The sequence below is a fragment of the Papilio machaon genome, chromosome 14, assembly GCF_912999745.1.
Source record: "Papilio machaon chromosome 14, ilPapMach1.1, whole genome shotgun sequence".
Lineage (NCBI taxonomy): Eukaryota > Metazoa > Arthropoda > Insecta > Lepidoptera > Papilionidae > Papilio > Papilio machaon.
In genome coordinates this window covers 1,656,547-1,671,245 of record NC_059999.1, presented here as the reverse complement: position 1 = coordinate 1,671,245, position 14,699 = coordinate 1,656,547, and the positions used below count along the sequence as shown (strand labels likewise).

The 14,699-nt window shown below is 33.0% G+C and overlaps 1 protein-coding gene across 1 annotated transcript in view; it reads right to left on the bottom strand.

The window, feature by feature from the left end:
- Nucleotides 1-14,699, bottom strand: part of LOC106719822 (parapinopsin) — a 35,892-nt gene continuing 21,193 nt past the window's right edge. The window contains exons 2-8 of the mRNA XM_045681066.1: nucleotides 6,561-6,845; nucleotides 4,374-4,533; nucleotides 3,866-4,061; nucleotides 2,216-2,348; nucleotides 1,936-2,076; nucleotides 1,162-1,251; nucleotides 1-771 (exon numbers count right to left, since the gene is read on the bottom strand). Coding sequence (XP_045537022.1) covers nucleotides 1-771; nucleotides 1,162-1,251; nucleotides 1,936-2,076; nucleotides 2,216-2,348; nucleotides 3,866-4,061; nucleotides 4,374-4,533; nucleotides 6,561-6,734 — 1,665 coding nt within the window. The 5' untranslated portion in view covers nucleotides 6,735-6,845. The remainder of the gene's footprint in view (nucleotides 772-1,161; nucleotides 1,252-1,935; nucleotides 2,077-2,215; nucleotides 2,349-3,865; nucleotides 4,062-4,373; nucleotides 4,534-6,560; nucleotides 6,846-14,699) is intronic.

Genomic DNA, 14,699 nt, shown 5'->3' with positions numbered 1-14,699 from the left:
CTACAAACTTATGTCGTCGATGTATTTTTTATCATTTAAACATATACAATTCTTGAAATTAGAATCATTTAAATCCGGACTTAAATATTTGGTATCTTCCATATCCATGCGAAAACTTTTTTCTGGAATATAAGATTCTTGTTTTGATTTCACAGAAAATATGCGACCTTTTTCCTGAAAACAGCTGAAATCCAACGAGTAACTATGCTTCATAGTTTGGAAGGTTCTCGATATTTGAATTTTATCATCTAATCTTAACGCATCTGTTGAATGTATTTCTAATCCATTTATACTCCATATTTTCCATAGATCTTCAATATTGTTGTTACGTTTAACCGCTTGTGTTAGGAAAAATCCTTCAGAATCAACTATAGTTAGGATCAAGGAATGATCTGCCAGTTTACAAGTTTCCACGAAACTATCTGCTTTTGTTTGATCGTTACTCGTATCATCATCGCATACAGTATCGCCAGATTTTTCAGTATCCGATGGCGTTTTGGTTTCTGGAATTGTTGGTAGTTCGAGAATCTTTGAATAAGTTCTACTATTGATATCACTTCTTGTAGCATCATTTCGATTATCAGGTATTACTTGATTCTTTACATTCTTTTGAGGGGAATTTAATAAATTCGATTCAGATGTATTGTATCGAATAGTTATTTCATTGACAGCTGATAGTTTTTGTGTCAATATTGTATTGTGGCATGATTTTCCTGTTTCAGAATTTCCTCTGCCGAGCGTACTGAAGTATCTCCTAATGGATTGCCGAAACTGGAAAAGAGGGTCCGAGTTAATAAAAAAAATCCATTTCACTTGAAGCAAACAAAGCAATTTAGAATGGATGTGGTAAATTCATATTGAAGAGAAAACATCCTGAAAATTTAGCGTCAGAATTATAGTCAATATTTTAAAATGAAATATGTATAGACTATGTTCGGTACAGATGCACTATGGTTTGTCATCTCCAATAACGAAATATATTTTTGAATTTCGCGGTTCGCCTATACAGGTTTTATGTAGGTAGGTCGACTCATGTATGTTACAGACTGAACCCGTCGTGTATTTTTACAGACTACATTAAACTTTGAGCGTACTGTATAATTTAAGTTAGCAAAATTTATAACAGTTATCCTATATAAAAATGTGAAAAATTGTACTAACCTGTGTATTCATTCCAACATAAATAAGCGGATCGTAACAAATTGAACTTTTTGCAATCAGAGCTGGAATAACACCGACACCCGGAGATATCTGTAATAAAACGTTCTGTTATTATAACGCAAATATGAGAGTTTCATAATAATTTTGAAACTAATTCGTATACAAAAGGTTACTCTTCACCTTTTACTCAAAACATCGTACCCAAAATATTTGTGAAAAACAACTTTTAGTCACATTACCTCAAAAAATAATAACTATCTAAAGATCACAATCACATTTCACTGTATCTCTCGAGTATGAAAGAAAATAAAATAATATGGTAACATATTTAAAAAAACATTGGCGAGGTAATAGCGCAACGACTCCGCTTGGCTCGGCCACTTAGAAAGAATGGATGAAGTTCGTGGTGTCAAACGCGCATACATGGGACGACTGAGTAGTCGGTGTCCAGTTGACCGTCCCAAGTATCGCTGGATGAATGAGGTGGATAAAGATCTTCGGGAGCTACAGATCCGGGACTGGGTCGGGACGGCGCGGGATCGGAGAGAGTGGAGACTTGTTGTCGGAGGCCAAGGCCCACTTCGGGTCACTGCATCACCCTAGTTAGTTAGTTCGTTAGTTACATATTTACTTTGTTCACAAAGTTAAGGTCTTGATCTTGAATAAACTGCAAACAATATGTCCAATGCGTGGTTGATGTCACGGAGCTCTATTATTGTTATTTTAGTACATTATGTAACTAATTAATAACACTAACACATCATGATTACTCACAATTCCTTGTTCCGCAAATTGTTCCAACAAAGCGAATAGTGAGTACGGCGTCCAGGCAACTGTGAACGCTACAATCATTATGAAGACCATTGCAGTTGCGCGGGACTCCGCGCGACTCACCCGGCCCAGTCGTTGAGAGTTCTGTAGAATGCAATTATATCAATACAGTTATATACTACTTGATCTTGGTCTATAAAAGATCCATTTAGTTTACTTAAAAGTACACAAAATATAAATTCATATGTGACATAGTACATGGTTCATAAAGTAAATTAATTACCTTTTTCAAAGTCCTTATTATGTTAATATAGCTGAAGGTAATGACCGCAAAGGGGACGATCTGACCCATCGCGAAGAGAAACAGTATATATGTAAGTGTGTTGACTGACTGTTCGTGCCAGTTCACCGAGCAACTGTTAAAAAAAAAGATATTATAAGAAACTAGCTGTTACCCGCGACTCTGTGTGGAGTTAAAAAAAAAATAGTAGCCTATGTGTTCTTCTAGATGTTCAACATCTGCGCCAAATTTACAACCCTCATCACTTAGGGGTATGAAAAAACAGATAGTAGCCGATTTTCTGACCTACTGAAAATGCACATAAAATTTTATAAAAACCGGTCAAGCCGTTTCGGAGGAGTTTGGTAACTAAAATTTAACAAACATTACGAAAAAGACAACGATGAAAAAGTAAAAAAAATCGTCAAAATCAAGCAATGATTCACATTACAACTCAAATAATACGTCATTTTAATACGAGTATTATGGTTGATATTTCACTACTATAATGTCAGAAGTATGGATTACTGTCAGTTTCAAGACATTTTCGACAGCTTCAATCAAAATGAAATCAATGTGTGGATTCCACGAAAGATCAATATCTGGTATATGTTGCTATCGAATATTTCATTTCGTAATTTCTTCCTTTTCAAATATTAGTTTCAATTGGTAGCCTCGAATTCTTGGAAATCCAATATCTTACAAATTTATCATTATATATAAATATGTAGTTTAATAAATTGTACACATTGAATTTGAAAAGTTCTGACAAATTTTATTCGTATTATAAAAGCGAATGTTTACATGGATGGATATTTGTTTGAAGATATCTCCAGAACAGCTCAATGGAACTTGATGAAATTTGGCACGGTTGTAGGACATAGTATGGAAGAACACATAGGGTACTTATTATGTTTTTTTTAAAATTTCCTGCGAACTGAGTCGCGGTCGACAGCCATATATGAGTTATGAATCTAGAAGAGGTCAATGCATTACCAATTCTGTTTTTTTATTAAAATATTATTTAGAAAATAAGATAAAAAATTAATTTTTACTCCATTATCAAATCTTTGGTTAACTTCATTAGTTAAATAACGTATGTAATATTTTGAAATTCACAAATTGTCTTGAAAAATAAAAAAAAGTCTCGCAGAATTCAGACTGTATTTTTTACTTAAATTCCAAAAGATATATACTCTATGGCATTGGTAAGGATATGCTTTACATTCCAGGCCCGTCAAGAATTTTATTAGCTTCGTGTAAAGAAGGTAGCGTTGGCTCGTGTTTATGTTTTTCAGGAGTAAGAACAACGCTTATTACATTTAGCCACGACTAAGGTACTTGGTTGGTTAGGTTTTAGTTTTTTTCTGTCTAAAATCTTGTGAAAACACAAAACATTATTCACATCGCAGCCTGATACCAATTATTAATATGAAATGAAAAATCTGTTACCAATGTTACCAATGTTAAAAATGTTGAACTTATCTGGATGAAATTTGGAAAAGAGGTAGTACAGTCTAAAATGACACATAGGCTACTCAGGTTTTTTTTTATTAAACGTGGACGAGGTCGCCGGCAAAATTTAGTAACGTATTAAATCTACATGTTAACAAAAATTGTTGGATTAAAAATATCTTCTTTAAGCCAATTTACCTTATATTGGCAGCCTCGTTAACGTAACTTCCCCAGCCAATCAGAGGTGGAGTGGTGAGCGCCAAGGAGTAGGCCCATATGAACACAACTAATCCTGCTGCTCCTTTCGGACTGAGACGTCGTGACCGAAGCGGTCTGGTCACCATTATGTATCGTTCGAATGATATCACCATCAATGTTGTTATTGAGGTTATTCCTGAAGGAGAAAGGAACCTTATTATAATTATATGAAAATTTGAGGATACTTCATCTGCGAAGAAGTATGCTTAAGTTTTAAATTTAGGCATCGTAATATGAACTTCTGCTTCTATTTTCCTTAATTTATTGAAATTACCTGCCTATTTTGTGATTTAAATTGCAGCTCATAGTAGCATTGAAGATCTAATCAATTTAGCAGGTAACGCGAAGCAATGGCTATATTTTTCCACAACAATTGCATTTAAGAAAAATATCTTAGTTTTATATAATGATAGAAATAAGTATTAAGAAGTTGTTTTTGATTATTTACCTAACAGAGCCATGAAAAATCCATACAGCACGCACATAGTCCGTCCAAATATCCACCGGTGGGACAATGCCGAAATCAAGGTTAATGGATTACCCAACACAGATACTGAGAAGTCGGAACATACCAAATTAAATAGTATGATATTCAATGGTGTCCACAGCTGTAACAAACGTGAATAATTTATTTAGTAAACAACTCTTTTTGAAGCACATATTTATCATTTACCTTGTGTTCCAGAGACGAAAATCTCCTTTTAAAAATAAATAAAAAGAACCTAGTCTTGTTTCTATATGCCCTTAGTGTGTTTTTAAAAACTAACTTTATTGATTAAAACTATTAATTAAAAAAATACATTTAATTAAGACTTATAAACTACTAATTAAAAAAAATACATTTAATTAGGACTTAACTAACGAATACGTCCTGCCAATGCGAAGGCTAGAACAATATTAAAGGTTTGCTTACTTCTAATCGTTTAGGAAGTTATAAAGGAAGTTATAATCTAATTTCTTAAAACTAATGTTAGTAAAACTTATAATCTAATTCCTAAAACTATGACGCTGCACCTTTAGGTGCAGAGCCCTAATCTAAGCTGAGGGGCGAGCGTCCAACATAACTACCTCTTTATTGTCATCATAAGGTAATACAATATTTCAAGCAATAATAACACAAATAATATGATAACAATAAGCTACAGGCTCAGCGTGTACCACAAGGCATAGCCACGCGGAGCTGGTTTTCAGCCTGTCCCGGTTGGTCACGTTGCGCCCGTTCAGAGGTTTACAACATTAAGAAATGTAACAAGAGAAAAAAAAACAAACACAAAAAAGAACAAAAACACATTGTCATCTCTGTTTTTCAAAGATAGTGACAAGGATGGCGATGTGTTTTATACAGAGATTTTGGATTCAGAAACCCACGGTTAACAGCACTACTACAAAGACAGCGTAGTTATATTTCCATGTTTAACACTGTAAATATATAAATAAATAAATAGATAAATAAATAATAAATAGTGTATTTAATTGGAAGTATTTTAATTCTGAACTATTCAAGTTGATTACTGTGTCGAAGACCTCGTTAACCAGCAATATTTTTACCTCGCTCTTTTTAATGTCCACTTCTGCTCAATAGCTGATAAAATTATCGAAAATCAACACATATCGTTGTCTAGAATTTATGGGATGACAATATTTGTTCGTACAAGTGTCACAGCAATGACAAATGACCCGAGGCTTGAAATAGGGGGGGAGTTTCCGAAAAAAATCACGAAACATCACGAGTACGGGGGGCTTTTAAATTAGAAATCACGTGTATTTAACTGCGTAAATGTATTAAATAAATTAATAATATTTCGAAAATTTCAATATTACTTTGTATTTAAAAAAAGCGTGATTTTAGGTGTTTTGGAGTGCGGGGTTAGTTGTAAACTTGCTAAATAAACATCACGTAATTAATGGACCACCTCTTATGTTATATATTGCCAAACGTGCCCTCCACGAACGTCATATAAATCCAAATTAATCTAAAGAACCGAGGAACGGATACGGATCAACAGCCGAGGTACTAAAATTACTTCCGTAACAATCTGGTTTGATCAAAGATCTTGTTAACAATAAAAAGGAATGAAAGAAGAAAAATATTAAAAGGTACTTAAATCATAATAATCTTTTGAAGAAGCTTGGTTTTTAACTCTGGAGGAAAAGCTGCTATATGTTTACTGTTATGTAAGTACGAGTTAATGTCTCAAACAGCTACCAGTTTTAGTATTCAGAGTGGAACGTTGATACCTTTTGAGCACAGCGGGGCCCGAGTGTCAGTGTAACAACCCAACGAAACCTATGTTGTGTCGCGAGAATTCGCGTTCAAAAGTGTAAGGTTAAATACCAAATATTTTTCGTATTTCGCAAACAGATTGAGTATTCCTGTTGAGTCAGTTGAGTAATAAAAATTCTGCACGTGTTTACACATAACGTTAATGTGACCATTTATTAATAATTTAAAAGTAACAGCTTTTTTGTTTTAATTTAAAATTTTCTTTTTTATTTTAAAACATTCAAATTAATTATTCTCTCATAATTAAATATAAAAACATAATTAAACTAAAAGCTTAATTTATAAAATTTGATAAATAAAAGAAAAGATTTGTTTTAAAGGAAAAGGTTAAAAAAGTCTGTCTGTTCTTACCTGTTTGTCTTTATACATTAAGATGATGACGAGGAGATTCAAGAAAAATCCGAAGAATCCAATCAGGAACAGCACAAAAGCGGACATCACGTAACCCCAGCGCGGCATCAGCAGTGGGAACTCATCAACTACCCTCACTATTGAATCGTTGAACTGATCCGGATATGACGTCATGATTAATTCAGTAGTACCAACGTTAGCAAATCGTTTTTCTCCGTACTCATTTTATTTGGTATACAACTTTTATACCTTGAATGTTTTGATGGTGCTTCAAGCAACCTGCATCTGTAAAAGAAATAACTAATAAGTTTGTGTAGCAAATGTAGTTTCGTATTACCAAGAAATACGTTGTGGTCTAATTAAGACATAATTTAAGTATTTCTTTTGTATTGATAATATCAAATGTTTCGTTTGTATTCCAGATTTAAAAAAAAAACTTTTTATAAAATTGTATTACTTTATAGGTCATGAACTAGCGTGAAACATATATATTTAGAAACTTCTGCTTACTTATAAAGTTACTTTACGTTAGTTTAAATTAACTAAGATAAAATTGTTGGGTCGGATAACATGAGAACTAGTTGTGTAACTGGAGAAGGAAAATTACTTCGCAAAGTTTAGTTCAGTTAAATATTTGTGGCAAAATATATATATTTAAATTTGTAATATTGGCTACACTTGAATAAGTAATTTAAAAAATGTATTTTGCAATGAAATTATTATTATTGCATTACTATATATTATTTTAACTTGTAAATAGAGTTAAATGTAATGAAAAAGATAACGAAAAAGAAATAAAAAAAATAGATACATAGTTCTCTCCGTACTTCTCTTCTTAAAATAACATGATTCAAAATCATTACGTAGATACATTAATGTGTTTTCACAGGATTATAAATATTGGAACGAAGTTCCTTATCGCGCGTTGTGAAAGGGGGCTAGACGGAAAAAATTCTTACGAAAAGTTGTCACGACACTTTTTGCTATAGACGAATGAGCGCTACTTCACCATGGCAACGACGTGACAATATATAACGAAAATTCATAGAAATAAAATGTACTTTTTGTGAAGACTTAAGTTTTTTATTCATAGAATAAACATTGGTTCCTTCACTAATTAATTGAAAGGAACTTCGTTCCATCCGGGTGTCCCTTGACACCTCTCAAGTTTTTTTTTTTTTTAGCAAAATTTTTCTTTCACATCCTAATTAATTCTCTAAAATATTATGTGCTTCATAAATAATTTAGCTAATTTTAATTGAAAATAGATTTGTTTTCCTTTGCACTGAGTAATTCCGTACCCATTGTACATTATTCATTTTCAATATAACACAATTTCCGCTAAGTGAAGCAATAACAAATTCATTGAATAATTAATTCGTTTTCCGATATAAGCATTCCCACTCAATAATATGCAATCTCGAATATGCTGCTCTGCACACGACAAAGAGGTCTATGATATTACGAAGGTAATTCAGAAGATTCGGGTGCAGTGAGTTGGAAAGTTATTTACTACTGCATACTCCTAGTTCATGTATTTCAAATCTTTACTCGTTTCCAACAATATATTGACATTAAATTTAAATAACTAATAAAAAAATATTTGTCTTCAGGACGCTGTACACAACTGAAGATTCCAAGTTATTCATCAGTCGTCAGAGGCCTAATGTTAGTCCTCTTCCCTTTCCTACCGTTTTCTTACAAGGAAGAAAGGGGATGTGGATTGTGCAATGGATATAACGGGAAATATCCTCTTTCTGTGTGTTCCCTCCTCTGTCCATAAATACTTGTCTTCAGGACGTGATCTTTTAAAACTTTAAAAATCAAAATGAAATTATAAAAATAGAGACAAAGTTATAAAATAAGATGCGTTAAGCTTTAACAGTTTTAGTTATAAAATAATGAACAAAAATTAAAGGAATAGAGACATAAAAATGATTAATGCGACTGGAATAAATAACATTCAGTTTTGTAGCAGCAATAAAAATAAGTCGTCGAAAAGATTTTTTATTAGTTTCATTTCGCTTTTCCTGTTTTCGTATAGTTTAGGTTTAGGTTTGGCTTTTTACATCTAAAACAAATAATATATTACGATTACCGTATTCTTATCTATACTCAAAAGTGTCATTGCCACTCTCTCTCTGCCTAGCGCGTATCCCAGATGGTGGTGGATTCGGCTTTTCTATTCAGTTTCTTCCACTTCGCTCTGTTCTCGATATCTTTGTCTGAAACTTGGCACTCACTCATTTCTTTTAGCACTATTTCTTTCCATCTAGTTTACCAGTATCATTACCAAAAAACATGAAAATTAATTCAGTCGATACGTTTATTATTTTAAGTTCCACAAACATACAAATCAATGGCCGTCAAACTAATCAACATTTTTAACTGGTGACCTTTGATTATATAAATTAAATTAGATTGTATTCAAGAACTGTCATAGTTCTCGCTACTGTCAAACCCTTTGGAATCAGTATTGACATTGATATTTGCTCGTACATTTCTAATGCGAGGTCTTGGATCGTTACATAATTAAGTGACGGTTAATTGACTAAATGTATTTGTCAACACTTTTCCGTGCCGTGACGTATTTCAACCGCATTGTCTTGACATCAGTTAGAAATGTGGTCAATCATTAACTTATCCTATATTCCGAGACCCATTACCGCATCTGACTGCCTGTCTGAATAAGGAACTGATCAATTTAGTCAATCAAATTAAAAAAAAGCCTTAGGTAAAACTGAGACACTCCACGGACGAATACAAATGAATATACATTTCCATTTTTTTCAATAAACACAGACCTTAACACAAATAAAATAATTAAAAAGTAATAAAGTTATATGTGATTAATTAATTAATATGATTATAAATAATTAATTAATTATAATGCACTATGGACGCCCTCAGCCCCTCTATGGGGACATAGGACAATAAGTCAAGTAAGTCAAGTCATAAAGTTATTTAAAAACATAAAAAAATAAAGTAATTTTTATACTTCTGCCAGTCGGGAAATCATCCTTTGGCCTTCAGATTATTAATAAGTATTGATTCAGCGGGTCTAATAACAATATTCCATTAATTATCCACCATTATCGCCCGGAACTTCGTTCACTCGGAATTAAAATAAAATATAGTAATAAATATAACCCATTTCACATGGCGATAGTGTATTTTCCGAACAGTGAAAGAATTTTTCAAATCGATTCAGTAGTTTCGGGGACTATTTAATACAATAAAATAAAAAAAAACAATCAAATCTTTCCTCTTTATAATAATACTAGCTGTCGCCAGCGACTCCGACCGCGCGGAAATAAAAAAAAACTTAATAAGTAGCCTATGTGTTCTTCCAGACTATATTCTACATCTGTGCCAAATTTAATCAAGATCCGTTGAGCTGTTCTGGAGATACCTTCAAACAAACATCCATCATTCCATCTAAACTTTCGCATTTTTATAATTTTTATATTAATATTGCATTATTATTTTTTATTATATAATATAATTATTATATTATATATTAATATGATAATAATATAAATATTTATACAATAGCGCTAAATAACTATTTACTTGGCCAACATATACTTCGACCTCTCTTTGTAATTTGTGTATCGTTCCTACAGACAAAGCACCTGTTGTTTTCATTTTAATTGTACCTCTATATTTGTAATTCAGTAAACTAAAGTGCTTTGAGGATTTATGTTATTTAAATTTGATACAACTTCTATTATACCGTTGGTAAATCCTTTGTTTTCGATTTATCTTTTAATAAAAGTACTTAGACTATTTTCTCCTTGGCACATTGGAAAAGCCCAGACGAAGATTACTTTGAAATTATTGATTGAATGAAAGTTAATAAATATGAGATAAGGTATAATGGAAGGTAAAAAGGTCATCTAGTGAACACCGAACTCATAAATACGTTATATTTCACATCACATTTCTAAAAAACCCGGCCAAGTACGAGTCCACTCCCGCACCGAATGTTCCGTACGAATACTAAAAATACGTACTGTAGGTTTAAAATTTACAGTTTTAGAAATTTTTCCTTTATTTGTGCTATAAGACGTCGATTTGTACCAAATTTCAAGATTCTGAGTTCACGGGAAGTACTCTGTAAGTTTTGATTCCCTCGGAAAATTTGTGGCAGACACTTGACAGACAGACAGACGGACGGACAACAAAGTGATCCAACAGTTTATTCTAATTTAAAGAACGTTGAATTGTAATTTTTTTATATAAAGCTCCGAAACTACAGAACCTATTTAAAAAAATATTTCACTACAGGAAAGCAACACTATCCCCGAGTGACAAGGGCTATATTTATTACTTATTTTTTTTAATGATAAGCGAAGGAAGTCGTGGGCAAGTAGTCCGTAATAAATATCATACCGATTTCAAACGGTCCGATGATCTTTTTGTTTCTAAGAATTCTAAATATGAATAGAAATTGGATTGACTGAATATGGCTGACTTTGAATACGCCAAAGTTTCACGCTCTAGTGCTCATATTATTACCAGAAAGTACAAAATTATTTATTTCGATATTAAATAAATGCCTTATAGAAAAGAAAGACGAAAAACTAAATTGTTACGGTATTCAAGGCCGTTTTAATAATACTATACTTGTAGTTAGAAATGTTATAATGAAAAACATTTTCTTATTATATCTATAAAATATTTTTTTTTTACATATATATCAAACGGTGGCAAACGAGCAAGTGACCACCTAAAATCGCCGAAATAACGAAGCGACTGTCGCCACCGTAACAAATGTGTTGCCTACCTTCAATCGATCGAGGAGGAGACGCAAAGAAAGAGGATATTTACCCTTCCTATGCGTCCCATCCTCCGTCGAATCCACTTCCCCTACTATCCTTTCCTTAACTAACTAAAGGCTTAGGGCTCCGGCATGCACACTCATCAAAAGGCGAAATTGGTTCCACTGCCCGCCTGTCTTCTGTGTGGTCGTGGTATTTTACCGGTAAATGATGTGCAAAAGAAGAAGCATATGTAAAACCTTTACCAGGTTGTCCTCATGATGTTGATGATGTCTATAAATTTAAGTCGGTCAAAAAAAGGTACATGCCCATCATCTTGTTACATAAGTCTATAATGTTCTTCACTACGAATTGACAACAAAACAAACAAAATTCAGTTCCATTATTATAGGAACAAAATGCATTTTGTATTCTCGGAAAATACAAGCGAATTGCCTTTGCTTCACGACTGCGTCTTGGGATTCAAAAGGTAAGGTATGTGCCACATTTCTTCTATATTGCATCGTGTTGAGATAACCCCTGGGATATTTTGAAAATATAACATGTCAAATCAAAGTCTGGCATATATGTAGTATTATAATTAAATTTACTAAGTAAGGTTAGTGAGTTAATGGAAATGAAAATGGACTCAGCTGTCCGTGCAAAAGTCTGGTAAAGTAACGTAGTAATTACTAATTATGTGGTTAGTTGATCCAGTAGTTAACAAAAGTGGTAATTGTTGCTTGTAATAAGTCAAATTGTGCTAAACTGATTCTGAAGAACTGAAGTTATTTGGAATACCGTGTTCAAACAAGACCTTGTATAATGAATGTAGTTGCGTAATTAAGACGGTGTTTCTGAAAAGTTTGTTTGTACATTCCGCATGTTGAATTTTATTCAAATTCAGACATCTTTTTGGAATAACTAGGCTGTGTAAAATGTAATTGTACCTCTAATTGGCTGACTATACAAAACTGTATATAAATAAACCCTTTGTTGATAAACTGATGGTAAATTCGCTCCATGTCAGATTCATACGTAAATTCTCGTCTCAACTTGTTCAACTAGTAAATACTCTGAATAACCAATAACTGTTATTATATTAGATTGAATTTCTACGTTAATATTGATGAGTTTGAACGTGATAATTTTAGTAACAACAGATGGGATGACAGAATAATTAAATTCGTCAAATGCAAAATTAAATTTCTTAATTAGAAAGCGTTAGGCTTGTAATCCCAAGGTATTGCCAAAATAAAGTAAATTTAAGCAGGAAGAATGTGATACGCATTTAAACCGAAAGCGAATCAATGTGCAGGACACAGCTACTTCTTTTTTGAGCATTCATCTTGTGTGTTAAATGTGGACCCTCGTTGATGATACGTAACTTCATATTACGTAAGGTAACGTTTCCACTGAAATGTCAGTCTTATTGAAATATACCATTGTATATTTTGGAAGGTAACGTCACAGACGAAATCTACACGAACATTACATGTTTCCGTATGGTAATTAAATTCGCGAGAGAAAAACAAAATGCGAGAGTCCAATTAGGCCACGATATTTTTCTTGCTTATAGATGTTATTCAGATTCTTTACTCAGAACTTGAGGGTACAAAGACGTGCTGAAGCGACACATGAAGCAGCGCGACATCAATCCTTCGCTGTGGGAGCAGCAGGCTGCCAGACGGCCGGAGTGGAGAGCGCTAGTTAAATATAGCGTCAAAGAATTTGAAAACCGGCGGCTCCTTGAGGTAGATGCCAGACGCGACGAGCTGAAAGCCCGACCACTTGCGGCTATAAGCTATAATTACGTGAACGTTGTGCTCTCATGTCCGCAATGTGCGAGGATTTTTGCTAACAAAATTGACTACATAAGCCACATGCGAGCACATCAACGTCAAAACCGGAGTTGAAGACAGTCGCCGCGGCCGATATCGGCCGGGATTACATCATCATCATTATTCAGATAAGACTGTAGTCAAATTTAGTAGAAATTAGTTATTAGTAGTTATATAATAAAACCTAATGATATTATGTCACCTCAGACAGTGCACTGATATTTGTATAAATACACATTGCCAATATACCTTACAATCTCTTTGACAAAACAGTGATCACCACTATGTATTAATAAAAGCGTCCCTCTAATCCAAATCCACAATTATATTGATTTATTAAAAACTAGATGTCGCCAGCGACAACGTTCGTGTCGATTTAAAAAAAATATGTGTAGCCTGTGTTCTTCCAGACTACGCTCTACATCTATGTCAAATTTCATCGAGATCCGTGGAGCGGTTTTTTTAGATACCTTCAAAGAAACATCCATCCATCCATCTAAATATTCGTATTTATAATATTAGAGAGACCCTTTGTTTTATCACGTCGTTATAAAATATGTAACTTGTAAAACTTTAACGCGATTACTGTTTTAGAAACCTATTGAATTTATGTTCATGCTCTGATAATAATGTTTTAAGATTTGATTTTAGGCAGATTCGCGAAAATGTTTATTTAAATAACTAATGTCTTATAATTTATGATGGTTATTTAGAGTGTATCTTAATTGATGTTACTCCAAGTAACAGTAAGTATTGTATGAAGTTCAAATTATATTTAAAATAAAATAGAATAATAACTGTTATTATAAGTTATTTCAAACTTATTTTAATGATAGAATTTATATAATACTACTAGAAATAGCTAGTATTATATAAATGTTATCGTTACAGTACAGTACAGTACAGTACAGTACAGTACAGTACAGTACAGTACAGTACAGTACAGTACAGTACAGTATAGTACAGTACAGTACAGTACAGTACGTTAAATAGACCGCGAATTAGTCTGTGTGAAACTAAAAAAAAATATCCTTTGTTACTCTTGCATTCATCAGCTAAAGTGAAAGTCCTGGCAAATTTGATCAGACAGTTTCGGAGATTACCCGAAACAAACTCTGTAATGCGGACAGACTGACATAAAAAATAAAAAGGTTTTTTCGCTAAAAATAGCGTCAATACATCATATGCACAAAACATTTTGGAAGTGGTTTTGGCGGAGGAGAAAGGACGCATAGGAAGGGGAAATATCCCTTTCTCCGTTGATGAAATGAAGGCAACGCATCTGCAATTGCAGATGTTCATAAGCAGTGGTCGCTTTTCGGCGAATTTAGATGGCCGCACGCTTGTTTGCTACCTTAGTTACGCTAGTTTAGTAGGGGCTCAGTTTTCCGCTTGTTTGCTACCTTATAAAAAAAAAAAATTAAAAAATCTGTTTTATTTCGATTACACATAAATACACTTGAATTTTATTTGAGTTTTGATTTCATATCCAATATTTAATTATATTCAATATGTTCTGGACTAAAAATGTACAA